Source organism: Nerophis ophidion, linkage group LG24, assembly GCF_033978795.1.
Source record: "Nerophis ophidion isolate RoL-2023_Sa linkage group LG24, RoL_Noph_v1.0, whole genome shotgun sequence".
Classification (NCBI taxonomy): domain Eukaryota; kingdom Metazoa; phylum Chordata; class Actinopteri; order Syngnathiformes; family Syngnathidae; genus Nerophis; species Nerophis ophidion.
In genome coordinates this window covers 30,627,163-30,641,686 of record NC_084634.1, presented here as the reverse complement: position 1 = coordinate 30,641,686, position 14,524 = coordinate 30,627,163, and the positions used below count along the sequence as shown (strand labels likewise).

At 42.1% G+C, this 14,524-nt stretch overlaps 1 protein-coding gene across 2 annotated transcripts in view; it reads left to right on the top strand.

Moving 5' to 3' along the window:
• The window catches only part of dlgap2b (discs, large (Drosophila) homolog-associated protein 2b), a 284,389-nt gene that overhangs the window by 183,045 nt on the left and 86,820 nt on the right, over positions 1 to 14,524 (top strand). For both annotated transcript variants that reach the window (XM_061885789.1, XM_061885788.1), the window contains one exon: positions 11,653 to 11,870. In XM_061885789.1, the coding sequence (XP_061741773.1) occupies positions 11,653 to 11,870 (218 nt within the window). The remainder of the gene's footprint in view (positions 1 to 11,652; positions 11,871 to 14,524) is intronic.

Sequence of the window (14,524 nt, the reverse complement as noted above, 5' to 3'; positions counted from 1 at the left end):
CCTGTGTTCTCCCCGGTCAAGTCACGCCCTCTTAGACCTCCTCCACCTGTGTTCCGTCTGTGCCCTAGTTCTAGTTTTAGTCACAGTCTCTCTCAGAGTTCGAGTCCCAGCCTTCTTCGTAGCCCATGCTCTAGTCCTACTCGTAGACCGACTTGTAGACTGAGTCGTAGTCCAAGTCCTGGTCCGAGTTTCCGTTCTGATTCTAGTTGTAGTCCTAGTCTTTCTCGTCGTCGTCGTAGTCCTAGTTCCACTCGTAGACTGATCCGTAGTCCGAGTCCTGTTTCGAGTCCGGTCCCGAGTCTTGTTTCTTGCCTTTGTAATATTAGTACTGATTCCCCTCGTGGTCTTAGTCCGAACCCTAGTCCTTACCCAAGTTCTTGTCCGAGCCCCAGTGTTACTGTAAGTCCTAGTCTTTGTCCTAGTCCTTGCCCGAGCACCAGTTTGATTGTTAGTCCCAGTCCTTGCCCAAGCCCTAGTTTGACCGTTTGTCCTAGTTCTTGCCCAAGCCCTGGTATGACTGTAAGTCCTGGTCATTGCCCAAGCCCTTCTCAAAGCACTAGTGTGATTGTAAGTCCTGGTCCTCTCTCAAGTCCTTGCCCGAGTCCTAGTGTTTGTCTTATCACTCATCATAGTCCTAGTCCTGCTCACAGCCAGTCCCCTAGTTCTCCTCGGCAGACCCCTGTGCCTGCTCCTCGGCTGAAGCCGACACCTGCTCCTCGGCTGAAGCCGACACCTGCTCCTCGGCTGAAGCCGACACCTGCTCCTCGGCTGAAGCCGACACCTGCTCCTCGGCTGAAGCCGACACCTGCTCCTCGGCTGAAGCCGACACCTGCTCCCAGTCTGGTTCTCACACCAGCACATGACTCTGACCTGGTTTTCACGCCAGAATTAGACTCTCGCCTGGTTTTCACACCAGAAAATGCTTCTAGCCTTGTTCTCACGCCAGTTTCAGACTCTAAACTGGTTCTCACGCCAGCACAAACTCCAAGGCTGGAGCCCACTCCGGTACCAGCACCACGACAGGTACCGGTGCCAGCTCCGTGCCGCCAAGCACCGGTGCCAGCTCCGCGCCGCCAAGCACCGCCGACGACGGGGCTGGAGCCCACACCAGCGCCGACGACGGGGCTGGAGCCCACACCAGCGCCGACGACGGGGCTGGAGCCCACACCAGCGCCGACGACGGGGCTGGAGCCCACACCAGCGCCGACGACGGGGCTGGAGCCCACACCAGCGCCGACGACGGGGCTGGAGCCCACACCAGCGCCGACGACGGGGCTGGAGCCCACACCAGCGCCACCGACGACTACGCCTGCATTCACGTCGATGACGACTCCTGCGGCTCCCAGGCCGCCTCCGACGACTCCTGCGGCTCCCAGGCCGCCTCCGACGACTCCTGCGGCTCCCAGGCCGCCTCCGACGACTCCTGCGGCTCCCAGGCCGCCTCCGACGACTCCTGCGGCTCCCAGGCCGCCTCCGACGCCTTCTTCGGCTGCAGCACCCGCATCATCCTCGCCAGCTGCACTCGGGCCTGCTTTGGCTGCAGTCCCCGCACCCTCGTCTGCTGCTTCCAAGCCTGCTGGGATTTCGGTGCTGAGGCGTCGTCCACCACGTCGACCACGGGCGTGGCCTCTGCGAGGTCATCCTCCTCGCCAGATATTCCCTCCTCCATGTCGGCCACGGATGTGGCCGTGCCCGGGTCGTCCGCCTCGCCGGGCACCTCATCCTGCGAGGCGGCCACTAATGTGGCCTTTTCGAGGTCGCCCGCCAAAACTTTTTCGGCAGCAGCGTTCCACCCGCCGCCGCCACATGATGTGTCCTCGGTGGATTCGGGGACATGCGATCTGGCGACCCTCCACCGTGGCCTCCCTCCGCCCTCCCTTCGTTTGTGAACTTTCTGGTTTTGGGGAGGGGGTTCAAGTTTTTGTTTGTTTTTTAAGACATCTGGTATCTGTCTTTTGTTGGGGGGGAATACTGTTGCGATCTGTGGCTCAGATCTTCACGTGTTTGTTTTTTCATTCTCTGTCTGACCCGTTTATTTCCTGTTTTTATCCATCACTATGGTTACACATCAGTCCACCTGCTAGTCTCGCCCCGCACACCTGCTAATAATTATCACCCTCCTATTTAAGCTCACCTTTTCTGTTCACTCCTTCTCGGATCCTAATTTGCCCACGCGCATCAGTGACGACTCTCATCATTCGTATGTATTTTCTCGCTAGCTCTCACGCCAAGCCACTTTATTGTCTAGCTTTCATGCTAAATGTTTTGTTTAATCTTTTGTGTCCTCGTACCAAGTTTTAGTTTTCCTTGTTTTATCCTAGCTTTCACGCTAGCGTCTTTTGTTTACTTTTTCTCTTTACACCAGTATTTTTGTTCATAGACTTTTGTTATTAAATAAATACCTTATATCTTACCTTTGCTGTGTTCTGCTTCGACGCATCCACGGGAAAACTACACCGGCATTACAATGCCGAAGAAGAGTCTTCACACTTCCATTATTATGGTACAAAACAAATAAAAATTGGAATCCAACCTACACAAAAAAGACATGGTCACACATAACACAACCTGCTCACTTAAATTTGTGAATACCAGAATAAAAATGTCCATGCATCTTATGAAATTAAAAATGACATTCATTTAAATCCATTACAATGCATGAAGGGAAAAATGTAAAACACTCTGCCCACTTGTCCATGTTTGGCGCACTTTAGCGGTTTATATTTCTGATTGATTACTAAACTTTAAGGAGGTTGTCATATGTATATATATATATATATATACATCTATATCTATATCTATATCTATATATATATATATATATATATATATATATATATATATATATATATATATATATATATATATATATATATATATATAGATATAGATATATATATATATATATATATAAGGTGTGGGAAAAAAATCAATTTTATTTTTATTTTTATTAATTTTTTTATCAATCCAACAAAACAAGACAGAGCAATACCATAATAATGCAATCCAATTCCATAACCAAACCTGACCCAGCAACACTCAGAACTGCAATAAACACAGCAATTGAGAGAAGACACAAAGACGACACAGAACAAATCAAAAGTAGTGAAACAAAAATGAATATTATCAACAACAGTATCAATATTAGTTATAATTTCAGCATAGCAGTGATTAAAAATCCCTCATTGACATTATCATTAGACGTTTATAAAAGAAAAAAAAAAAGAACATTAGTGTCACAGTGATTTACACTTAGATAGATGAGATTAGATAGTACTTTATTTATTCCTTCAGGAGAGTTCCTTCAGGAAAATTTAAATTTTCAGCACAATCCCATTCAAGATCAGACAAACATTACATGGAGTAGAACAGGATCGCTGACGGGTCTGCCGGCTTCCAGCGCCCCTTACAAAAGGTGAGAAAAAGGGTGACATTGGGAGGGGGGGGAGTAAAAAAAATATCAGTCTAAGGCTAGAGCTTCTGGAGGGGTCCAGACTGAGTCCAAGGGGAAAAAAACCCACATAGCATGCCACACATTAAACATAGTACATATATCACACCAACTTGCAACAGAGGGAGGGGTGAGTTTGACTCGAAGTGCTGGGCCAGTGAGCGTCTGTTGTCATAGCGTTCTGGGTGGTATTTTGTCTTTCTTCTAAAAAGAATGCCCTATGCAGGGATTGTTTTAGACTGTTGAAACTGTTGAAATCGTGAAAAGGATCAAAGTTTCTTTAGAGTTCTTCGAAAGGTAATCAAGAAAGGTGATAGAGTGCAAGATTTTACTAAAGAAGACGAGAAAAGTAGCACAAACTGTAGTCAAAGAAGGCAGAGTCGGAGAACGCACAAGTTTGCAGTAAGCACTCTGTTAAAGGTTTGTTTGATATACATTTAACGTTTGGTATTTTCTATTGAAGTATTATCTTGATATTATTTGTACTTCTGAAAACAAATGTTTGCCATGAATGTTTTGTAAAGCACCAACTCAGCGAGTCTAAAAAAAAGAAAACATATGTGAGCAAAATCTAAAAGAGTTGAGTTTTTACAAAAGGCAAAAATCATAAATGAATCTTTCAGCACAAATACAATGTTGACATCTATAGTCATATTTTGATAAAAACAGGAAAAACGTGTGCGCGTGAACGACGCATACAACAAAGACAAAGCAACAAACATGGCTGTAAACACAAAGTTGAATCATGAAATGCAACTTTCCCCTAGCAAAAACGATTGATAATTTATCCAGGAGGGTCTTGATACCAATGTCCTTGACACACACAAAGTTGTAGACCTCCATTCTTTTCCAAGTTTTCATCTGTTTTGTCATGTAGAATGATGTCCGGAGCACCATAGTTCCACATGTCTGGGAACTCCACCCAAGGACAATCCTTAAGATCACTCGAAAAAACGTATTTTGATAACGTACAATCTATGGAGAGATCTTATTGCATAGTTTGCAGTTTTTGCTCATATCTGCTTTTAGTGGTAAGATCTAGGCTCCTTGCGTACTTAAATAGTTTGCACTTGGTTTGCTACACAGTAGCCATGTTAGTTTGGTGCCCCACCACTTTGTTCACTTCTGTTCAAAAGTCACGTTTCCAAATACAAGCTATTACCAAATGTTATTCTTGATTTCGATTTTGGCTTCTCACGATCATAAAAATATTATAATCTCAAAAAACCCCGATTTTTTTAGTCTTGCATGCAAATTCCTGAGCTCGTAACAGTAAAACGGATGAGTGAGCGTATGAGTAAAAAAAGACCCATGTCTACTGGAAGTTTGGGATCTCACCATAGTTTAGGGCTAGGGGATATATCGATATATTCAATAAATTGTGGGTTTGTCTCTGTGCGATATAGAAAATGACTATATCGTGTTATTCGAGTATACGTTCTTAAGCAGTTGCTTTTAGCTGCAGGCATTACCCTACAGGCTCTTCTTCACTCTTTCTTGTCTCTCCTTCTCACAGACAGCTAGCGGTCCTTCTTACATACGTCACATTCTGTCACGTCATACGTCACATACGTATACGCCCTCGCCCAGCAGAGAGGTAGCAGCATGGGTAACATTAGCTGTGATGCTAGCAGAGCCGTGCGAGTGGTAATACGAGAGAAAGAAGGTGTGAATCTGGTAACAAATGAAGAAAGAATTAGTTCCCAAGAAAAACAGCAGGGGGTCCATCGTCTGGCGGTGGTTTGGGTTCAAGTGGGAATATGTCGACCAGACAACCGTAATTTGTCAAGTGTTGGGCAAAAGCGTTGCTATAAAAAGTAGCGTTATTGCTAATACGTAGCATCATTTGAGAAGTCACCCACTAGAGAATGAAGAGTGAAGACTCCGCATATCAAGATCTCTGTTCGGTGCCACACGCCCACACCATCAAAATGCAGAGGCAAACATTTCCAGATCAACACCAGATGAAAAAAACTGTGATTTTTATAGTTGTGATTTCCTTCTTTGCATGAAGGTTTAAAATGAGCATATATTAGGGGTGTAACGGTACGTGTATTTGTATTGAACAGTTTCCATATGGGGGTTTCGGTCTAGTTCGGAGGTGTATCGAACGAGTTTGTAAGCTAAAGTCTTAACAAGCTGCTCTGCTTTCTGCCTCTGTCTGAGCACCCAGGATTGTCCCACCCACACAACCATCTGATGGGTTATATACAAAGCCAATCACCAGTGCGTATTCAGAGCGCGTGGAGTCAGTGCTTCAGCGTCGAGCAGATATGTGTTTAGCAGGGGAGCAGCGGACAGTGTACTCCCCCAAATTATAAAAAACACCTCCCTGTCACAACTACTACTAGCATCTCTATGAATCCGTTGACCTTCTAGAAACTTAAACTGCAGCTCAGCTCGCTCGCAGTCCCGGCTTGAGGTGAAGGCTAATTAGCTTTTAGCGTAACGTTAGCTCAATTTTCTCTGTGTGTGTGTGTGTGCGCGTGCGTGTGTTAGGGGCAGCGAAGCCCTGTCTGTCTGTTATTTCACATGAACGAACATGAACTCCATGGTGCTCAGGGATGAATAGTCTCTCCTATTGCTATTGTACTATTTTTTCAGCTATAGTTATATTAATCATTAGTAATGTAGCAGCCTAGTTTTGAATGGTGGGGGGCCCTGCTATCACATGATGACAAAAATATAACATTTACATAATAAAAGTCAACTACAGGCTTCCCAAATGCTGTAATTAATTAAGCGTGATGAGTTGACTTGAAACTGTTTAATGTTGCACTTTTTAAATGTAGAAGAAAGGTTTTGTCATTTTATTTAATCAAAGCAACAACTTGAGGCAGTTTAATGTGGATTAACGTGGGCAGAATTATTATAGTGTTCCCAATGTTAAAAGTATAAAACCATTGTTTACAAATTTGGTAAATAAATAACCAAAAAATTTATATGTTGTTGTTTTCTTACTGCACCGAAAATGAACCGAACCGTGACCTTTAAACCGAGGTACGTACCGAACCGAAATTTTTGTGTACCGTTACACCCCCGGCATATATTAATGCAGTATGAACAATAATGTTTTAATATAGACACATAGAATCATCATACTGCTGTGATTATATGTATCAAGTGTTGATTCAAGGCTAAGACAAAATATCGAGATATATAGCGTGTATCGCGATATGGCCTAAAAATATTGCAAAATTAAAAAAAGGCCATACCGCCCACCCCTACCATAGTTGCTACTTTTTTATTCGACACAGAGCTAATGTGTCTAGTTAATAATCACTAAACTAAACCAAGAGGTAAGTCATATAATTTCCGCGTTCACGTAACTGCGGCCGGAGTCCCAAAATTGGCCAATAAAACATAATCCGCTGTTGAAAGCAGAATATCACAGAAATTGGCATAAATGTGAGGGAAATGCTGTCATTGTATGGAGATTTGTTTGGGGGTGAAATGCGTACGCTCATTCATTCCCGAAACACTCAACCGCTCTGTCCTGAAGTTGACTACAAGAACAAGGCCACTTGGAACACCAAATAAACTATGAAGCGAAAGCTGTGCTATATATATATATATGCACATATACACCCACAACACGTTTCATCTGCTTGTGTTTTTTAAACATCAACAAAAAGGGCAAAGCATAACTAAACATGTAACACACTAGGTTGTCAGCTTGGAGCTCAGAAACACAGCACACCTGCTCTCTTTACAATAAGAGCGTAGTGCGCAACAGCCGGTCCGAATGTGCTAAGATATTAAAGGTTTCAAAAAAAGTACCTTACACAAGTAGAATGTACTTCGCTAATACACTTAAGCTTACACTTTTTTTGTGATTCCTAGAGTTATTTTGTTATATTGTTGTTGCTATTATTGTTTTAGTTGTTGTTGTTTATTTGTTACTAAGGTTTATTAGGTTGATCTTTTAATTTATATTTAAAGTTGAGTTACCTGTATAGTGGTGTAATAAATACTTTTGTTTTCAAAATAATTAATAGTTTGGTATTAATCGTAACTTTAATCCATCCATCCATCCATCTTCTTCCGCTTATCCGAGGTCGGGTCGCGGGGGCAGTAGCCTAAGCAGGGAAGCCCAGACTTCCCTCTCCCCAGCCACTTCGTCTAGCTCTTCCCGGGGGATCCCGAGGCGTTCCCAGGCCAGCCGGGAGACATAGTCTTCCCAACGTGTCCTGGGTCTTCCCAGTGGCCTCCTACCGGTTGGACGTGCCCTAAACACCTCCCTCGGGAGGCGTTTGGGTGGCATCCTGACCAGATGCCCGAACCACCTCATCTGGCTCCTCTCGATGTGGAGGAGCAGCGGCTTTACTTTGAGTTCCTCCCGGATGGCAGAGCTTCTCACCCTATCTCTAAGAGAGAGCCCCGCCACACGGCGGAGGAAACTCATTTCGGCCGCTTGTACCCGTGATCTTATCCTTTCGGTCATGACCCAAAGCTCATGACCATAGGTGAGGATGGGAACGTAGATCGACCGGTAAATTGAGAGCTTTGCCTTCCGGCTCAGCTCCTTCTTCACCACAACAGATCGGTACAACGTCCGCATTACTGAAGACGCCGCACCGACCCGCCTGCCGTAACTTTAATATTAATCAAAAATAATCTTGCTTATTGTTTTTACTGCCCAGACAAATTAACGCAATATTGCAGATTAATACATCACATTTATTTATCCGATTACTGTCATGCATGTGTAAATGGCCATTAGGCAGTGGACACGCTGCAGAACCAAACAAGTCAATATGAATAACAATGTTAATAAAAAATAATGTTCGCACTCACTATGGAATAAGTATTGACAAAAATGTGGATACATGATTTTTGTTAATATGAACGTAATGTTTAAGGTGTTTAATATATATATGTATATATATATATATATATATATATATATATATATATATATATATATATATATATATATATATATATATACAAACCCTGTTTCCCATATGAGTTGGGAAATTGTGTTAGATGTAAATATAAACGGAATACAATTATTTGCAAATCCTTTTCAACCCATATTGAATTGAATGCACTACAAAGACAAAATATTTGATGTTCAAACTCATAAACTTTTTTTTTCCTGGCTGCAACACGTGCCAAAGTAGTTGGGAAAGGGCATGTTCACCACTGCGTTACATCACATTTTCTTTTAACAACACTCAATAAACGTTTGGGAACTGAGGAAACTAGTTGTTGAAGCTTTGAAAGTGGAATTCTTTACCATTCTTGCTTGATGTAAGCTTAAGTTGTTCAACAGTCCGAGGTCTTGCTGTCATAATTTACGCTTCATAAATCGCCACACAATTTCGATGGGAGACATGTCTGGACAGCAGGCGGGCCAGGAAAGTACCCGCACTCTTTTACTACAAAGCCACGCTGTTGTAACATGTGGCTTGGCATTGTTTTGCTGATACCATTGCTTGGATGAAACCTGTATGGACCATTCAGCATTAATGGTGCCTTCACAGATGTGTAAGTTACCCATGCCTTGGGAACTAATACAACCCCATACCATCACAGATGCTGGCTTTTGAACTTTACACCTATAACAATCTGGATGGTTATTTTTCTCTTTGTTCCCGAGGACACCATGTCCACAGTTTCCAAATATAATTTGAAATGTGGACTCGTAAGACCACAGAACACTTTTAGACTTTGCATCAGTCCATCTTAGATGAGCTCGGGCCCAGCAAAGCCGGGAGCGTTCCTGGGTGTTGTTGATAAATGACTTTTGCTTTGCATAGTAGAGTTTTAACTTGCACTTGCAGATGTAGCGACCAACTGTAGTTGCTTGTTGTTGATTGATTAATGAAGTGTTCCTGAGCCCATGTGGTGATATCCTTTACACACTGGTGTCGGTTTTTGATGCAGTACCGACAGAGGGCTCAAAGGTCCGTAATATCATCGCTTACATGCAGTGATTTCTCCAGATTCTCTGAACCTTTTGATGATTTTACGGACTGTAGATGGTAAAATCCCTAATTTCCTTGCAATAGTTCGTTGAGAAATGTTGTTCTAAACTTGTTCGACAATTTGCTGACAAATTGGTGACCTTCACCCCATCCTTGTTTGTGAGTTACTTAGCATTTCATGGAAGCTGTTTTTATACCCAATCATGGCACCCACCTGTTCCCACTTAGCCTGCACACCTGTGGGATGTTCCAAATAAGTGTTTGATGAGCATCCCTCAACTTTATCAGTATTTATGGCCACCTTTCCCAACTTCTTTGTCACGTGTTGCTGGCATCAAATCCAAATTATTTGCAAAAAAAATAAAAAGTTTATCAGTTTGAACATCAAATATGTTATCCTTGTAGCATATTCAACTGAATATGGGTTGAAAATGATTTGCAAATCATTGTATTTCGTTTATATTTACATCTAACACAATTTCCCAACTCAAATGGAAACGGGGTTTGTACATACACACACATTATATATATATATATATATATATATATATATATATATATATATATATATATAAACACACATACACATATATACATGTATATATGTATACAGATATACATATATATACATACATGCATATATACTGTATATACGTATATGTATAAATATATATATACATACGAATATTTATATATATATATATTTATATACATGTATGTGTGTATATATGTATACATATATACGTGTATATATATACATATTTATATACATGTATGTGTGTATATATGTATACATATATACGTGTATATATATATATATCTGTATACATACATATCTATATTATACATACATACATATATATATATATATATATATATACAGTATATATATATATATATATATATATATACACACACACACACACACACACACACACACGCATCCATTTTCTACCGCTCGTCTCTTTTGGGGTCGCCGGTGGGGGTGCTGGAGCCTATTTCAGCAGCGCTCGAGCGGAAGGCGGGGTACTCCCTGGACAAGTCGAGGTTTCTGTGGCTTATCTGTTATACAGTGTTCAATCCCAGGTTAGAGCGGAATATACATTAGATCACGAAAAGACACAAGAGGCTATATTATCCCTACAAACCTGTTTCACAGGTTCCCCTGCTCATCAGGGGATTAAAACTGTGGGTTACAGGAATGTAGGGATGATGTAGTCTCTTCTGTTTTTTCCTGACTTGTTTTTATTTTTTATTTTATCCATTCTTGTAAATCAATTTATAATATAAATAAATAACAATGGCGATTCAAATATTTATCAATTCATATAAAATAAAAATAACCCATATGGAATTGCGAATTTGACAGCACTATCAAATTTATCATAGCATACCACCACTTTGGTCACTCTGTATTTAATAGACTATTTTCACACGACCCTGTCCGCTGAATACATTTCCATATTTACTTCCTCGACTTGTGCTCCCCAATCGAATAGGATATAATATCGATTAATAATGACAGGTCAAGTTAGATTAGTAACGGTTATTATTATGGATCCTTGAATAATTTAATCAATGGTGCATCAGAGCAGCCGAGTGACAAGTCGGAACTTCTGCATGACTAATTAATTTGCTTTTTCACAAACGTGGCAAAATGTGTAATCAATACACTTCACCTCAACTCTCACAACTGAGCGATTCCATTGCAGCAATTAAACAGCAGCTAAAAGCAGTGCTTATTAAGATTACAGTATACTGAAAACTATATACTGTATGCTTCTCACAATTCTGAGATATTTCAAAATGGATGATTGTTTTACCATTTAGAAATGATGAAATGTTAGCGAAAAAGCAGTCGACAAAAAGTGCTAATGCACTGAGTGACTCTCCATTTCTTGAATATAAAAACATTTACTTTTCACATCCCACTTTAGTTTTGTCCTTGCCAACTCTGTTTAATGTACTGCAAAGTTCCTTATTACAGCTGCAGATAGGAACTGAAGCAGACTGCATCTAATTCTCATGGGCTTGCCGAGAGGAACTGTTGTGTATCAGCTAAATGTTCTCTTTACGGCTAAAACAGCAAGAGCTTATGCAACGTACGTTGGAAACGATCTTTGCACACTTTGGCTAATTGGGCTGCATTGTACTTGCAAATGATATTGCTAGTTTGCAATTCTGATACTTGGTCTCATCCAGGGGCTCTATTATTCCTTAACAAACACAAATTGTGGGATTCATAGAGGCATTTTTTTTCCCCAATAGGTACCTCAAGATGAATGGGGTGGATACACAGGCGAGCAGGATGAGGAGATCCCATGTCGGCGGATGAGGAGTAGTAGCTATGTCAAGGCTATGGGAGAGGTGGACGATGACAGTGGCGATTCTGAAAGCAGCCCCAAGACCTCCCCGCAAAAAGGCATCAGGCCGGATGCTCTCATCCTCAAGTCGGCCATGCACAGACCCCATTTCGACTCCCAAAGGTAGGTCTCGTCTCGTAAGGCATTATGGACAGGGGGATTGAACATACAATATTGGAGAACTGTACCAGGCGACTTTATGTACAAGCTGGTGGTCTATACAGCACAGTGACAAGGTGGTTCAAAGCAGCCCGCTACTGGCAGCAAAACATGCGGCTGACAAAGCTGACTGATAGTCAACTATTAATTGAACTCGTGTAAGTAAGACTATGTCTAATTTTTTTTTACCATTTATAGCAAAGTGTTTGTGTGAGGTGTGTCTTCCCCTTACAGTGTGTGCCCTCTCTGTACAGCTAGAATTACAGTACACATAAATTGATGATATCAATGTCTAGGTCATGTTGTTATGAAACAATTAAGCACGTCAATCATATTTAATATTCTTACGGCATTTAATTGATCGCAACTTTGTCTGAGAAGACGTTTCACCCCCAGCAAAGTGTGTGGGGGGTATAGCAGTATTTTATTTAATACCAGTATATTTTAGACAGTGGTATATATTTGAGACTACCGCCATACCGGTAGTCTTTTGATATGCCTTTGCTACGGCCGTTTTCTCTTCTCTGCGCCTGAAGGGCGAAGCACAGAGGCATCATCTTTGGCTCAACCCTGCCCGTTGCGTGTTTACAGAGGCTTCTTTGACACACAATGACGCAGCACAGCATCGAACCATGAATTGATTAACGTCGACCCCGACTTAAACAAGTTGAAAAACGTATTTAGGTGTTACCATTTAGTGGTCAATTGAACGGAGTATGTACTGTACTGTGCAATCTACTGATAAAAGTTTCAATCAATCAAAACTTTAAAAAATATATATGACTCCTGAGTGATGCAATGGTTTGGTCACCGACTGCATTTGGGTATTGGTGAGTGACTACAGCTTTATTTAAACATACACCAATTTGTTTTAGAACCGATATCTCTCCTTGTAGCGACTTTGTCACTGATCTCATTTGTTTGTGTTGTTGACTTTTGTTAGCAACTTAGCACAGATGCTAACAATAGCTCCTCTCTGCTGCTTGCGCCATGTGTCAAATGTTTAGCTACAACTCGGTTTGAAAAAGTGCCTCCCCCCATAGCCCCTGCAAACTAAGCTACTGTAGTATAGCGGCTGGGTGGCTGAAAAGTATATTCAAACCGAACAGCCAGCGGCTTTCATCGCAATGAACGAGAAGAAGGTCCATCTATCCCTGCACACAATCGTGAGGCTATAAACTTAACATTAATGAACAAAACAAATGAAAATTGCGTTGACATAAAAACGGCTAACTAATTACTTTATGAGAAAAAATCAACACATTATATTATTACTTGCCACAAAAATAAACTGAATATTCTCGAGTTTAACATTTGTTATCTGGCCGTAAAACTCTTAGGCAACCTTTAACACTTTGTACATGTTTTAAGATACCGGTACATCTTGTATACCGCCACTCGGACTAAAAAAACAGCGGTATCAGTTTTTTGGTCTATATCGCCCAGCCCCACTCATGGACTTAGATTGGTCAGATCTAGTCTTATACTTAGTCAGATTTATCAGATTGAATAGTTTTCAAAGTTGATGTTCTAATAATTGCCGCATCTACCACTGTACCTTGTAAAAAAAAAAGTCAGTAGATGTTAAGGTAAATATTTGCAACTACAGATAGTTGTTTTGTCTAAAGTCACTGCCGTTGTGTCCTCGGGCAAGACACTTTACCCGCCTGCACCCAGTGCCACACCCACACTGGTTTAAAAATGTAACTTAGATAATGGACTACACAATGTAAAGCGCTTTGAGTCACAAGAGAAATGCGCTATATAAATATAATTCCATCCATCCATCCATCCATCTTCTTCCGCTTATCCGAGGTCGGGTCGCGGGGGCAACAACCTAAGCAGGGAAGCCCAGACTTCCCTCTCCCCAGCCACTTCGTCTAGCTCTTCCCGGGGGATCCCGAGGCATTCCCAGGCCAGCCGGGAGACATAGTCTTCCCAACGTGTCCTGGGTCTTCCCCGTGGCCTCCTACCAGCTAGACGTGCCCTAAACACCTCCCTAGGGAGGCGTTCGGGTGGCATCCTGACCAGATGCCGAACCACCTCATCTGGCTCCTCTCGATGTGGAGGAGCAGCGGCTTTACTTTGAGCTCCTCGTAGATGGCAGAGCTTCTCACCCTATCTCTAAGGGAGAGCCCCGCCACACGGCGGAGGAAACTCATTTCGGCCGCTTGTACGCGTGATATTATCCTTTCGGTCATGACCCAAAGCTCATGACCATAGGTGAGGATGGGGACGTAAATCGACCGGTAAATTGAGAGCTTTGCCTTCCGGCTCAGCTCCTTCTTCACCACAACGGATCGGTACAACGTCCGCATTACTGAAGACGCCGCACCGATCCGCCTGTCGATCTCACGATCCACTCTTCCCTCACTCGTGAACAAGACTCCTAGGTACTTGAACTCCTCCAATTGGGGCAGGGTCTCCTCCCCAACCCGGAGATGGCATTCCACCCTTTTCACTTCACTATAAAATTGTTATAACACACATAACATTGTATCCTTAATAACATTGAATTCAATCAAAGAAATAGAGCTTAATTTACCACAAATAATTATTTTATTAACATTGTCACTATTTGAGAAGAACTGGAGTAATGCAATGTAAAAACAACGACC